Consider the following 15,490-nt stretch of genomic DNA (forward strand, 5'->3'; position numbering starts at 1 on the left):
AAACAGCGCGGCCAGCGCCTCGGACCCAGTCCGTGTTTTGACCGGAATTCCTGGAGCTCGAAAACCAGGCCGCCGCGGCTCTGGGCCAGATGTGACGTCCAAACGGGAGGCAGCACGCACTTGCCCGCATGGCGCCACCGCAGACGGCTCGTCCGTCCTGAACGCTCCCGAACACAGCGGGAGACGGCGCAGACCCCTCTCGGCCTTCCGCGAACTCGCGGTTCATTCCTTGGCGCGAAAACCGCAGCCACCATCGGCGTGCTAGCTAAAGGGCCTCTGCCCTCTCTCCTTAACGGCTCGCAGCCATAGAGCGACCTTACAGGCACGTTCATCGACGGCCGCCACCTCGCCTTCGCTCTTTTCTGATGCTTATCCGCGAAGGCATCGCCGCAATCGCGCGGAAATCGTTATCCCCGATCGACCGGTCTCTGCCGTTACCGGAAAGACGGACGACTTTTCGCGGCACATTGTGGCGTCGACGAGTTTAGGGACGCAGTGAACCTTTTTGCGATGGAAAGTTACCGCGGTTATCACTTCAATTGCATTTATGCCTTCTTGCGTTCCAAGGCATTGTTTGGTTCATCGCAGGCGGTCGTAGCTGCAGAGAACGGCGTCAGGAAAGGTTACTGTGCGAAAGCTGACCGCAAGGCTTCATGATGCCTACTATTTTTTTTCCCCACTGCCATTCTACCACTGAAGAAACGCCTGAAAAGTGAGCGACCTCGCTCGCAGCGTCCGAAATCTGCGTGCGGTGCTCGCCGATCTGGGTATCTTAGTCGCGAGTAAACTGGAGCGGGGCACGCGCGAGCGCGCGCCCCTGTCACGCTTTAGAAGGAATGTTTTAACTTTTTTTCGCTTCGTATGCGCCATATTTTTACCGCGACCGTGTCTGAAGTGTTCGTTGTAAAAGTAGGAGGCTTTGAAAAATGTTCGCTATATCTGGACGCAGCTTCAATGGTTAGCATATGAAAATCGTAAGTGCACCCAAATATGGTCGTTATAACCGATAGATCGTTATATGTGGGATCGTTATAAGTGGGTTCGACTGTATATATATATATATATATATATATATATATATATATATATATATATATATATATATATATATGGTTGCGTTTCCTTGCGCCATCTATCGACTACGCCTAGAAGCTTACGCGCGCGCGCATTTTGAATATGTATTGGTTGAGGAAAGTGTGGGTGCGGCCCTTACGCGGATTTTTTTTTTTAGAATATGCACTTCAAAAAAAACGGGGTGCGGCCCTTACAAGGGTGCGGCCCTTACACGCGTTTATACGGTAGTTGTGTCGTCGCAGCATGCAGCTAGTGCACATGCAACCTCGATTCCCCAGCACATGACAATGCTCGGGAATCGATGGAGCCTTCACCTTTGCCACCAGCAGGCGGATTTACAAGTGTGACTGACTTTTTCTGGATAGTTGCCGCACCCGTTCTCCCGACAGCGAACCGAAACTTTGACACACGTGTGTGCTTGATTTAGCTTGTGAGTGCGATCTCTTCTATGCCTGATCTCAGTGTTGTTTTGGGCAAGCTTACCGCGACCGCTTGCCAAGTTGCAGGCCGCACACTAGGCCTAATGAGCGCTAGCTGCGTCATCAGTTGCGACTGTACACGATCAATCAGTCGCGGTTTGGGGCGGAGTCAACTAAACTTGGACGAATGCAGAACGACTTGGACAAAGGCAGGAGACACACATAGACACAAACGAGTGCCGACTTACAACCGAGTTTGCACTTTAACAGGCCAGGCCTTTTTATGCACCGTACTTGGCTATATCGCCCAAAACATTGATAAGAATTACAAAGAATTGCACCATTTTTCGCTAAAGGGGACTATGAGGCGATGAGAAGCTGGAGCACTTGCACGATGGCGTTCCATTGGCGTTCGTTGGGCATTCTACTGACCTCGCGCCGTGGAACGCAAAGAGGAACACTACGCGCGTCTTGTTTTCTCTCTAGCCTGGCCGTTAATTCTCACAGGACGAGCGGGGAGCGCGGTCGACAGGCGCGCGAGAGGGGGCCAGCGTAGGAGAGGAGAGAGAGAGAGAGGGGGGGGTATGCGCTGGCGCTGCGTTGTGCAGGAGAGAATTTCGGCATGTCTAGCCCGTGCCTCAGGGGAAGAGGGGGAGGGTAGAGGGTAAAGGGGACAGAGTGGAAAGGGGAAAGGGGAGAGGGTGTGTGTGGAGAGGGTATGCGCATGCGCAGTAAGGGTGGTCACGCCGCACACCACCACCACCACCACCGGTTTGAACTCCGCTATAAGATGCTTTGCATCTAATAACAAGAAAGAAAACAGTGTAAAAATAATCGCATCTTTACAAGCAGGACGAAATGCTAGCGCTGATATGCGCCTATATTACGCTGCATTCGTCGTGAGTTTGTATCAACTTGCCCAAGTCAAAGTGTTATTGTTAACTGAACGTTTTGCAGTTGTTGCATTTCGAAGGGCTGACTTACATCTTCAGTGAAAATGAGGGCGTGCATGGGCAACACTCGAATGGCGGTTCATGGGCATCACTTTTTTCGACATCGCGCATGCACCCGGAAGATAGAAAGCGCGCGGAATTTCTATTGCCGTTCGACAGTGGTTTCTGCGCAGTGCGATACCGCGGCAAAGTCTGCATAAACGAGGAGGTCTGATAATTTAGTCAGCAACTTTCTGCTACGGCACTTTTCTTTTTCTGTGTTCGTTCTGTCGGCACCGCAGGTCTGCGGACGTACTCTTTCAGCATTTGCAAATTTACACCCGAGTCGCATGCCTCGATTGTCGGAATCACATCCCTGCCCATTCGTTACGTTTTGCACACGTGCAGCCTTTCAAAAATGTTGTTTTGGTTGTAATACGGTACTACTTCTAGTGCGGATATTCGTGCCTCTGGTGACATAAATTATATGTGGTTTATGCTGTATTTCCGTTTATGAAGCAAGGATATTGGCTTCTTGCATGACCGTTTCACATGTCGCTAGATGATACTATGAATACCTCTCAAACTGAATACCTCTCAAACCTTCGGCCATGCATGGCGGAAGGTTTGAGAGGTATTCAGTTTGCAAGAAAACATTCAATTAAAAAAAAGGAACAGAAGACTGTACGGGCAGAAACAAAGCATTGAAAGTACAAGTCATGACTAAATGAAGTGTAAAGTGCTTGCGTTAGTGTGTCCTGCATGCCTAGTCTTTGTTTAAAGGGGCCATGACACCCAATTTTCGATCGTAATCTGTGCTATGTGGATTAATCCTTGTGCACTCACAAATAAGCTGGCGAAATTTTAGCGCATTTGGTCGAGCACTTAAATTATAATCGAATATTTTTAAAACACGCGAGCGGCCCGAGAGTCAGGCAACACTGGTGCACTCACAAGCAGTGACGTAACAAGCAGCCAGCTATGCAGGCGTCTGAATTGAGGCGAACGATGTTGTTCCGTGGTCAGCTGCGCGTGATATCGAGATATTTTAGTATTTTTCAGCATGACACTGAAATAGAACAATTTGCATTGGCTGAAATATTGGTAGAAGACGACGGCTTCGTTCCGTGCTGCACGTGACGTCACACGTGCCATGGCAAAATGGAGGTTGCCAACGGTGGGCGGGTTTTACAGCTGGCAACTTCTAGGGCTTGTTGTGCACTGAAATATTCTTTTACGGCCCACTTTTGAAATCTGTATAGGCATAATAGACCCTCTACTTCTAGGTTTCGCTGAAAACCACAAGTCTTTGGGCGACCATGTCATGGCTCCTTTAAAGCCATTCAAAAGCGCTTTAGTATAGCGTAAACAAGTAACAAAAACATAATTGGCATAGGAGTGCACTGAACAGAGAACTGATATTGAATACAACAATGAGTCACCGAAGCAAGATGGCTCAAAGCAAGAGCAGCAGCAACATTTAGTGTAGATGGAGGAGTTGTGTTAGGCAGCAAGACGAGACGACAGGCGTGGGGTGGGTGGTGGCAATCGTTTCGGAGGAGTTGCCCTGTGAACATTAACGTCACACTCCAAATTCCAAAAGTAATGGAGGCATGTAACATGCACAACTGTCATTGCAACGCGCATGCACTGTCCGACCCCTGTATTACTTTTGAATCTCTCAGGTGGGCCACGACAACTGGGTGCGTGGTGTCAAGTTCCACCCCGGTGGCAAATACCTGTTGAGCTGCTCGGACGACAAGACGTTGCGTGTCTGGGAGCTGGCACACCAGCGTTGCTGCAAGACCCTGGAGGCACACTCACACTTCTGCACATCGCTCGGTGAGCAGCGTTTGCTTGCCTCTCTAATTCTCTGTGTGACGTCGTCTCTATGACAGTCGCACTTTGCTCCCGTAAGTGAGACTACTGGGCGCTCATTTCATGGCCATCACTGCCATACTTGATGACGATGGCCAGAAATGCAAGGGTGCTACTGCCGACGAGGGGGTTCCCATGGAAACTGCCCACTTAATTTTTCGGGGCAGGGTTGCTTGACAGTGCAGCCGTCACTTCGTCTCACTGTGAATGGAGAGAAAGAAAAGTATGGTGGAAATGCAAGAACAGGCAAACATTCCTGGAAAGGTGTTGGTGCGTGCCATAATACCCACAACCTAGTATTGGGTGCGAAGCCCATCACTGGAAACGCTGGTACCACCATCGCCGTGGCGTGCTTGGCAGACCACATGGTCGCAGCGGCAGCGTCATCTCCTTCGGGAGCAGCGACGCACACAGGAAACAAAATTTTAAAATGCCACCTGCACTGTAAGCCTCATAAAGTGGGGAGCTTTTCCCACCTCGGCTGTGCATATGACAACACTTCAAAGCACAATACGTGCAGTCGTTATCTTTGAAGGAGTCATATGGCAGGCCAGTGCTTGGTGCTGTAGTGCAAGACGTCTGCAAGACGTAGGCGTCAGCCCTCACACTTGTCCGCAGGGTAAGAAGCTGCGTGACGCTTGGACTGCAAAACTTAGAACAGGTAAACAGCAGAGGTGTGCGAATATTCGAAAGTTTCGAATATCAGTCGAATATTATTACATTTGTAATATTCGTATTCAATTTGAAAACCGTATACAGTGAAACCTCGGTGATACGAATCTCGGGGGATCGCCAAAAATACAGTCGATCCTGGATATATCGAACTCGGATATATCGAATTATTGGCTATATCGAACAGTTGAGAAATCCCCTTGAATTTCCCATGCAAAAGTATGGGGTTGGTGTGCACGTATATCGAACTCCTGCACAGCTAAACATCCTCTATATCGAATGCTGCCCCGCGCCGAAGCCCAGAAAGTGCATTTTTCGTAACAACAATTGATCATTTTTCGGCCGCGTTCTTGTAAGTTCCAATCCCTCGTCGCGCGCAGGGGACGAAATTGCGTTGCTCTAGTTGCGCAGCGCTTGTCAGTTCACCGGTATATTTGACGCGCGGTCCGCAGGTTTTAACGCATGGGCTAGTGTTTTTCAAAGAGGCTGATTGCTGAGGGCACCAAAATGAGAATTTGAAGTGACTTGGCAGCCTTGTTGTAATGTTTGCATTCCCTTCCTTGTCTCTTCGTGCACGATGGCATGCGGGCTCGCAAAGCACGGCCTTCGAGATCCGCAACCTCGTGACGTATTTTTAGTGTTTTCGGTTTTAAAATGCTGATCTCAGAAGCTACGCTTTTTTTCGCATTATCGCCAAAGTAGCGGCTGCCGTCTGCAAAGCCACAAGTGCCATCGGTATCGCCAACATGTCGACGGTGGAGAAATGTTTCCAATGTTTCTTCGTGCAGCATCTCTTGCAGAATGTGTACTTTGCGCTTTGTTCTTGGTAAATCGTCATTCGGGAGTCGAACTAAGCATTGTCCCGCTCGGAGCGATAAAAATGATGACCGGTGCTTGGAACGACGTCAAGTAAAGCACCATCGTGCACTGTTTCCTTACGGGCCTTGGTGCCAGGTGACGACTTCGGGCGCGTCATGACCGCCGACTACGGCGCACGGTGCGTCAGTGAATTTTGCGACTTAGCGTTTCCGGCCGCCGTATCGGACGGGAGCACGGCGAGTGACTTCATCGGTGCAGATAACGACGTAGCTGTTTCTTACTGCATCGATGCCGAGATCATAGCTGACGTTGCCGGTGCTGCGGAAATGGACCCGTGCGGTTTGAAGATGCCAGCCGCCGTTGCCACCGCTAAACCCTCTACCGCGCTACAGAGCTCGCATCAGCGTTCAGCGTCGAACACCGCTGTTGTGGCGGAAGGTGCTGAATTTACTTATTTGGAAAGCTTCAATAATATTGACGATGACTTGATGAATTCACGGCGCGCAAGAAGCAAGACAAGTTGACGGACTTTTCTCATGCGAAATAAAGTGCGCTAACTTGCAAAAGAAGTTCTCGCCTTGCTCTTAGGATATGTGAGCGAATCGTCATGTTCGCGCTTTTTACGATTTCAGAAAACTGTGTCGAGGCCTGCAGTGCTTTAATTAAAGCCTTACATACGGATATTTCGTATTTCTAATTATCGATATATCGAACTATTTCGCGGTCCCCTTCGAGTTCGATATATCCGGGATCGACTGTATTCATATCATCCGAAATTCGTATCACCAGAAAATATGCAAAATTACTCTGCGACAAAAGAAAGCTGGCATCCGTTTTCATTTATTGTTTCTCAGGGCCGTAACAGCGTCATGAAGTGCTCTGAAGAAATTCCAGTATAGTTTTAAGATATGAATGATCATATTCGTACTTGTAAACATACGTTGCTTGCGTGCGTGATGAACCAGGTGTGATGTGACCCGTGACAGCTAGTAGCCCCTTCCTAATCTTAGTTTGCTTTTTCGCATGACACCAAAGTACTGCGACGAAAGTGACTTAAGGAGCGCTTTGCACGCGATATATGAAGGCCAGAAAATTTTCAACCGCTGTCCTTTGTTTTGATTCTTTTGTTATTGCGTTGGTGTTGGGGATGTTTTTCGGGATATTTAGGGCCGTGCCCGCACAATCGGGAGGTCTGCTAAAAAATCGGGAGTCTCCGGTGCAAATTGGAGAGTTGGCGGGTATGCGCGCCTTCAACAACCGTGCATGTTGACGTTGCGAGGCCTAGCTCCTTCGCCAAGAACGTCCTCTTTCAGTCCTCGTCCACCTTTAAAGGCATGTCTGATTGCGAGGACATGGCTTGCATCGGCGTGGCAGGCATGTGCAAACACAGTACGACGACTCTGCCTCGAGCACAGCAGCACTCGTCAGCGCGTAAAAAAAAGAAAAACACGACGCTAACGTCATCTGTCATCTGTACACGAAGGCACACAAACGCGCATTAAGGCTTTCAAGATGGTCGCGCACAATCTCAGAGGCTACGGCGCGCCGCTGATGGCCAAACTGACGGCGCGGCACGCTGCCCGCGCTTGGGTTCCTGCGGCCGCGCGATTGGCGCATCTTCTGCGACAGTGCGAGCAGCACCTGTTCGTACCTGCGTGGTAGCTTACGTTCGTATCAAACGTCGCGGGGTGAAAATCCGTTCGTAACAACCGTAGTCCATTACATTGCAAGCTAAAGGGCTTTGGCCGGGACCACAGAAAAATTCGTATCACCCCGAAATTCGTACGAGCGGTGATCGTATCACTGGGGTTCTACTGTATTCGAGAAGTTTCGATATTCGAAGGGACTCGAATATTCGATCTTTTTCGAATATTCGGTCGTATATATTACTGAAAAGAACTTCCAATTTCGCGCCTTTATGGTAAGCGCATGAACGGTCGACCAGTGATAGTGATTACTAAGACTTCGGCGCGAGTGCGGTGATGCCCACACGGATGAGCATCAAAAATAGACCAGGGCATGACGACGGCTACTGACGAACGCGCCGCGGCACTTCTCCGCGACGAACCCAACAAACTTATCATAAACTGCCTGCTCCGCAGTGTGTGGCTTAGCGCTGTTGCCGCTGGTGCACGCTTTTAAGAACAGGTGACAACCCAAACACTCCGTTCGCTGCCGCGCCATTTTGCGGGACCGCCTCAATTAAGTGCATGTCGCAGAAATGAAAGCAGCTCGCCGTCCTCGCATTGGCCTGAGAACGAACTCGGCACACTTTTGCTCAGTCCGGTGCTTTCTGAGCGCGGAGAAATCACGCTGCTCACAGACAAACGCATGCGTACGTTACAGCGAACGTCCCGGCGCTTAATTGGGTGAGCTTAGCAGACGGTGCGCTGCACACAACTAACAAGGGACACTTGGCATTCTCATAACTAACAAGGGGCACTCGGAGGAGCCACTGATGAAGTGGCTCCTCCATTGTGTGTATGTGTGTTAATGTGAAGATATGTCTATAATTGTAAAATATGTATTACGTTATTTGTAAATTTACATTGTTTACCCCACCCCTTATGTAGTATACCTCGATATTGGCAGTCTTTAAGGAAAATAAGCGACTGACTGACTCATTTACTGCGCAGTGGGGCAAAGTTTCTTACGAGCGCCTTTTGTCAACCGTTGGTGACGGTGCGTACATGTCTGCATGCAGATTTCCACCGCACAGCGCCATACGTGGTGACGGGCAGCGTTGACCAGACAGTCAAGGTGTGGGAATGCCGCTAGACACCACTGACTGCCCCGAGCATGGGCGGCGGCGCACTGCTGGTCAAGGACCGACGACCGCAGCAGCAGCAGTCCCTCCTGCAAACAAAGCCTCGGCAGTGACTCAGCTCATTCCTCCCGAGTCTCTTCAACTGCTACACTGCAGCCTGAAAAATTTTTTTGCCCCTACGTTGGCCTCAGTAACCTTGCTGTCGTCGCCACCACCACCACAATCCCGCTCGTTGACCGTTCCTGCTGCGGATCGTCGCGCACCGGCCGTTGACAACCACTGTTGCTGCTTCTGCTGCTGCTGCTGTTGCAACGCTGCGTTGTTTACATACAAGCCGCTGCCCAATGCACCAAGTGGCTCGGGAACGCAGGATTCTTGCCTACGTTTCAAGTGGACGCCGTGTTTGGTGCAGAGGGTGGTGTCTGTCCAGAACATTTTTTTAACTATTTTGCCAACCAGAGAGCACATGTGCTGTTGTCTGTTTTTGTTTTAAGTTTTAGGCATCCTGGGAACTCTTTGCGGGGAGGGTGACCCAGACGGTTTCGTGAGTGTTGTGGTGTCTTTGGCGACCGAAAGGGTGGATAGTGGCGGTAAGGGTTTAGATGGTGGCACCGCAACGGTGAAACTGCAGTGTACAGTTTGCAGGATTTCAAAATGTCGCTGCGCTCTGTCAGGGTTTCGTTTGCCAGAGAAACGAGTCTGCCCCTGGCGGAGAGAGACCGCGTGTTTGTTTTGTTTGGTTGTGCGATCGCTGCCAGCTGCCCGTAGCGCTGTAGTCTGAGCAGTGAGATAATGCTCGTGGCCGTTGATGCAGCTCTGTCCTCTTGCGTGTGCCACCTCTGCAAAGAACTTCCAGAATGCTCGATGAAGCTCCGTGCATGTCCGGTATGAAAAATCTCCTAAAGCTGCTACGAAGGTGTTTGTATCACTGTGCATGCGACAGGCGGGTTTGAAAAACACGTGGTGCCTGTGGCTGTGTGGGAAGCACCGAAAGCCAGACGTCTTGCACGTGGTTGGCTGGTGAGGTCACGTGGTTGGCTGGTGAGGTTTGTTAAATGGCTAGACTGAAAAAAAGAAAAGCAGTACCGAGCGGTGAAGAAAGCCCACTGAAATGAGGCTGTTGCACTCGTCGTAAATTAGACGAAGGAATTAAAAAAAAAATTGACGGACACTATTCAATGGAACGCTACTGTCCGATCCAGTCTTGTGTGAACCTGTGTGAAATGAGGCAGTACAGATGTATTGCTACGCGTTATTTCTGACAACCAATTTCATTTCTATAATATTTTTTGTCAGGTGACCTTCTGGCGGAACGGGTTTTCTTCTGCGGCGTGCAGAGGGTAGGCATTGTTTCTGGCTTCCGTTGTGGTTTTTTATTTTTGCAATACTGCGCCGTTTCTCCTCTAGGTTCTATAGTGACCACGTTTGAATCCACAGTTCACTTTACTTTTTTTTCTGCTTGGTTATAAAAAAAGGCATCCCTGGCTCTCTCTGATGAAAGTATTGGGGGTGGGGTGCGGGGCCTTGTTTTTTAACCCGAAGCTTGCAAGGAAATTGTAAATACATGTGTTCCTTTTGTTTTTTATCAAGCCCCAGCAGAGGGGGGATATAATAAACGATGTGGTGCGCAGTTTATTTGTGTGCGTGCTCCCTGCGTCTTGCTTTTCGCCTCCCTGCAAACTGTTCTCGAAGAAAACTGCGTTTGCGCGGGCACTTATATGAATGCGCATTTTATTCTTTTTCAATTTGCTCGGCTGTGGAGACTTCTAGAAAAAGTAGCAGGTCTAGCCAGTGATTACTGCGGCGCAAAGCTGAGGTAAAGTCAGCCGGTGGCTTCTGTTGCATCTTATCCTTTTATTTTTGTGGTGCCATCTTAACGGCGTGTTCAATTGTAATGGGAGTGTGAGGAATGCTTATCATGTTTTCTGAAGCTGTGTATCAGTACCGTGAATTGACAATTGAGCCTCATTCATTTGCCCTTAATGGCAGTTTTTCATTCTTCAAATGTGCTTGCAGTTGTTCTAATGCATGCTGTCATTAAAAAAAAAAAACACATTCTTAAGCTAATGTTTGCAGCCGCTGGCAATTTCATGTGCCTGCTAGGGCAGAAAGAAAAGGAGTTTGTGGTGAACTGTGCGGCGCCAATGTTGCGGTTCAGCTCGTCGATGCCGATTGGATGGTGGAAATATATTGACAGCTTTCTTGGGAGATGCTTTGAGAATTGAACTGTGCGTGCACTGTCATGCACGAAATTTCTGCATTCGTTCGGATAGTCAGAATTGTGTGTCATTGCAGCTTTTCAAAGTGTTAACAACATTGGCTGGCGGTTGCGTCCGCAGCTTTTGCGTTCGGGGACCTCTGGCACGAGATAAAATGTATATTCGCACATCTTGGCAAGCCTGGCGATTATTGCTTTTAGTGCATGCAAAGCGGCACTCTTGAATCCTACTGCCTTTAAGTGCAGCACAAAAAAAAAAAAAATACCGACACTGTAGGGAGGGCAAGAGTCAATGTCATTTGCTGTGAAATTACCGTGAAATGCATAGACTTAATGTAAACTGGCATTTGCACTGGGCGCTTTTGTCGAGCGACTTGCAAAGTTTTAACTTTTGACACACCGTACTTTTTCATTTCCATAGTGGCACTGTCTTGTTGGGAGCCTCTATATTTAGAGCCAGTCATCTTCAGACTTGAGGAGTTTCTGAACTGCTTTTATTGCTTTCGGTTAAGACCACGTTGCTGGCCGTGGCAGACTGGCCGCAGCATTGGCCAGTGTTCAACCCTTCACTTTAGTGATCTAGTAGGAGTGTGTGTGCATGCGTGTGCTGCCGAGTCCTATGTGTATACTACATACGCCTACAGATATATATTTATAGGGATGCTCGTGAGCGAAGGCATGCGGGTTACTCGTATAACTGTCTGTAAAGCCTGGGCAGTTTGTTCGTCGGCGTTTGGGGGACCCTGTTGCGCTCCGATAGCTGGTCGTGTTACAATTTAGAACCATGCGGTCCTTGCCGTGTTCTCTCATTGAAACGGAATTGGCTTTTGCCAGCTAAGCTTTGCGTCTGAAAATAAAAAGACACTATCTTCTTTTGGGGCAATTACAGACAGTTATACAATGCCCGGTATACATAGAAAGTGCTGCTCTGCTATTGTTGGCTTGTTTGGGAGCCATTGGAAACCTTTATTATATATATATTTTAGAATCCTTTTTCATGGTGCCTTTGTTTTGCCATTAAGAGGTTTTTTTTTAATTGCTTCACTCTTTTCTTGTACAGTACTTATATGTGTACATGTGTCTATGTTGACCTAGTGTTCTTTTCTTGGTTTCCTCACGTCGCCACCCCTGTTGTGTGAGATTTTGTGATGCCCTTCTTTGTATTACGTGCAATTCGCCCTCTTCTTTTCTTGGACAAAGTGTGGCGGCGGGTGTCGCTCATTAGCTTCTCTGTTGCACCGCCTGCCCTGTCTCCTACCATTGAATGCCGCTGCTGTACCGCTGAATGTAGGAAAGCCGAATAAAAAAAACAAACAAATTAAGATGCACCTATGCCATTGCTGTGTGCTCTTTAAACCAGACCCTCTGCCAGACGTCTGGTTGCCTTTGGGGGTGTGCTTCATCAGAAAAGCTTGCTACATCTTTTTGAACATGAAAACAATCTCTTAAGTAATGGCATCCTTGCACACTCATTTGATGTGATGTTCTTAAAAATCTCTATCAACAAGAGTCTTCAAGCACACGATTTCGGGCATACACTTAACACTACGCACATTTTCTGTTCGCTAATGATCCTTAGTGAATAAACACCGGTAGACATATCAGTGTGGCCTGTAACGTGTCATCTAACAGTCTTGCACATAAGCAGTCTCAATTTTGCTCCGCTCAACTGGTGGCCATTGTGATGTGACAAAAATACTCGTTTTGTAACCTTCTTGTAATGAACGTTTGGGATAAATCTCCTATACGACGGAGATACTGGTTTCCATTAATTTTTAAGTATTTTTAAAAGTTGGAAGTCTGGCTATATATTGCTACTGAGGAATCAATCTGTGAAATCTGTCTTCCAGCACAGCAGCCCAAAACTCTTGCCATTAGGCCACAATTATATGGTAGGAATTTTCAACTCGCGACTGACAGCCTACCACTGTCGCTAAAGTGGAGAGTATACGAGCATTCCATTTTGCCATTTCTAACGTATGGGGCAGAAACTGGGAGAATAACAAGCTCGAGACATGAACTACTTGGTATGTGATATGGAACACTGTAATAGGCATAACATTAAAAGAAGTGGTATCATTGGCTCCATGCACATTTGCGTGCTAATTAAATCTCTGAGCATGGCATAATGTATGTATGAGTAAGCACTAATTAGTTTCTCCCAGCGACAGCAAGCACAGTGACTGATGTCCATGGTGCGACTCCACCCGACACGGTATCCAGCAAACACGCAACCTACCTGTGCACACGGTATCCACAGCAGACACTGTCTCGCATCTAATTAAGGAACGACTCGTAAATTGTTTGAGGGAGGCACGACATGAAACTGGACTTCGGAAACCTGTTGGCGACTATTGACCCGGCCTGGTGAGCCGGAATAGCCAGTGGGGCACAGGACGAGGGGCTCCACCCTCAGCAACAAAGGAGCCATATGTTTATTAAAGTTGTTCCTCTCTGTCTCTGCTTTCACAATGCTCGTGCCTCACGCTTGAGTGAGGTAACATGAGCAGTAACATTAGGCATGCAGAGACTTTGCGCACAAAGCGACCAGCCGTCCTGGCTCTCTCGTACTCTGGAACCACTGCAAATATAGGGTGCACCACGCTGCCTTTTACAATCTTCGCTCTGTGGACAGATGGCTTGGCCGAGAGAAGTATATGCACACTATGTATGTGATGTCAATCACATGTTTGACATCTTGTACGAACCAGTGGTTCACATGCAATGTAAGAGTGTTTATGTATCTACAGTAGAACCCCGCTGATACGTTTTTGAAGGGACCGTAGGAAATAAACGTAAGAGACGGGAAACGTAAGAGCCGAAAAACAGGAAAAACGGCAAAATATTTAGTGGTACAGAATTTTATTTCAATTCTTACGAGCAGCACGAAAATTGGCGCGCTCAGCCGCGATCTAGTCGATGGATAGAAACGCAGAGCTTAGGACGGCCTCATCCGCAGAAATGTAATCAACGTATGTGATTTTTTTAACACCAACAGCTGTAGGGATGAAAGAACTAAGCACACGCAATCACGACCGGCGCGGCGAGTCCGACCGCGAACCGCACGCACGACCGTGCGAGCTCCAACCAGCTCAAACTCCTCCCGCTCTCCGACAAATAACGATGATGATGAGTCTACGCCAACGCGATGGCAGATGTGAATGCCAATCTCGAAGGCCTTGCTTTCTCAAGCAATTACGTCATACACGCCATGTTTGTGCAATACAAATCTCAAAGGCTATGCTTTTGTCAATAGTAAATGCCGATCTCGAAGGCCTTGCTTTCGCGTGCAGTTACGTCATAGACGCCATCTTTGCAATTTGAATCTCGAAGGCCATGCTTTTGTTTGCATCAATTGAAAGATTCTGTTGCTTGCGCCTCTCATGCGGCTAATATTACGGTCAAACGAGGCCAAGCTGCGTGAAAATGCACCATGGCGGCTCTCTTTGGTAATCACTCGGTCGGCTCCGAGCGCACTTCGCGACGTATCATACGGGAACGGTCCGACAGTTACGACGTAACAGCGGGGCTCCCAATACATTGTATCCTATGGGAGCTATGCCGGGACCGGCGGAAAACGACGTAACAGCCGGGAAAACGCAGCAGTGAGGAACGTAACAGCGGGGTTCTACTGTATTCAGATGCAGAAATTGAGATGTAGAAATGAGGGACCAGTTCAACTTAGTTTCAAAATCTAGTTTACAAATCTCATCTGGCACGGTAAAATCGTGAGCGAGTAAATTTGGATGGTCTTAACTTGCATACGAGCACATCTAACAGCAATGTTTTTTTTGGGGGGAAAAATAAAATCCAGGCATCGAAAGGTTAATATGCTGCCTAGAAACACGCCACGTACTGCAGCGCATGCCAGATTTTAGTTTCGGCCAGGTCTGCCAGTCTAACCCCACATGTGGCAAAATCACCATCACCACCACATAATTTGTAGCACTGGTAGTTGCTTCTGCTTTGCAACAATAATATGATTCATCAACGGCGAATTGCCAAGCGTTGAGGTCATATTAAGAGCATGGAGCAGGTGCACTCGACAACAAAATTTTACGGAACGTGGGCTCCACTGCAAATGGTAATCTCTGCTCTGTTAGTGAATCATGCTTCTAACATAGTAACTATACAGGTGGCAATAACTACAACAGGCTGGAACATCTAATTGGAGGCTATGTTTCCAGACAAAGTGCGAATAGAGGCTTTTCTATAAAGTTTGGCGTCCCACAAGCTTTTGCTGATGAGTGTACATCTGGTACAGTACAAAATAGCAGTTTGCCAATGAAGCTGCAGGAGTTTCACAGCGAAAGCTGCATGCTGTGAATGTTTATGAACAGGTTTACGTAAAAGTTGCTTGCCTATATGGTAACCGAGCACCATAGCACCCATGTCCTAACGAGCGAGTGAAATTGTGACTGATTCAACAAAATGCGGACATAGAGACGAATGTGCTGCTAATTGTGGAGGTTCCATGTAAGTAGATCGCCTGAAACTATTGACGAGTATTACGTTGGTCTTAATTGCTTGTGTATAGTTCAAGGACAGCACGACACTGCAAAACTTATGTACCGCCACAAACCACACGTTACAGATGAAAGTCGCCAGTGACGCAGACAACCAGAACAAAATTTTAAACTGCTTCCTAGCTTGAAAAGGAGCCGCTGCTTCTCAGTGACGTCAAAATACTCTGATTTTTCCCAATATGTGA

At 48.1% G+C, this 15,490-nt stretch overlaps 1 protein-coding gene across 1 annotated transcript in view; it reads left to right on the forward strand.

Moving 5' to 3' along the window:
- The window catches only part of LOC119390514 (lissencephaly-1 homolog), a 59,068-nt gene extending 48,052 nt beyond the window's left edge, over nucleotides 1–11,016 (forward strand). The window contains exons 11-12 of the mRNA XM_037658129.2: nucleotides 4,111–4,267; nucleotides 8,499–11,016. Of these exons, the coding sequence (XP_037514057.1) occupies nucleotides 4,111–4,267; nucleotides 8,499–8,572 (231 nt within the window). The 3' untranslated portion in view covers nucleotides 8,573–11,016. The remainder of the gene's footprint in view (nucleotides 1–4,110; nucleotides 4,268–8,498) is intronic.
- The last annotated feature ends 4,474 nt before the right edge of the window (nucleotides 11,017–15,490 follow it).

The sequence above is a fragment of the Rhipicephalus sanguineus genome, chromosome 4 (assembly GCF_013339695.2).
Source record: "Rhipicephalus sanguineus isolate Rsan-2018 chromosome 4, BIME_Rsan_1.4, whole genome shotgun sequence".
In the NCBI taxonomy this organism is placed as follows: domain Eukaryota; kingdom Metazoa; phylum Arthropoda; class Arachnida; order Ixodida; family Ixodidae; genus Rhipicephalus; species Rhipicephalus sanguineus.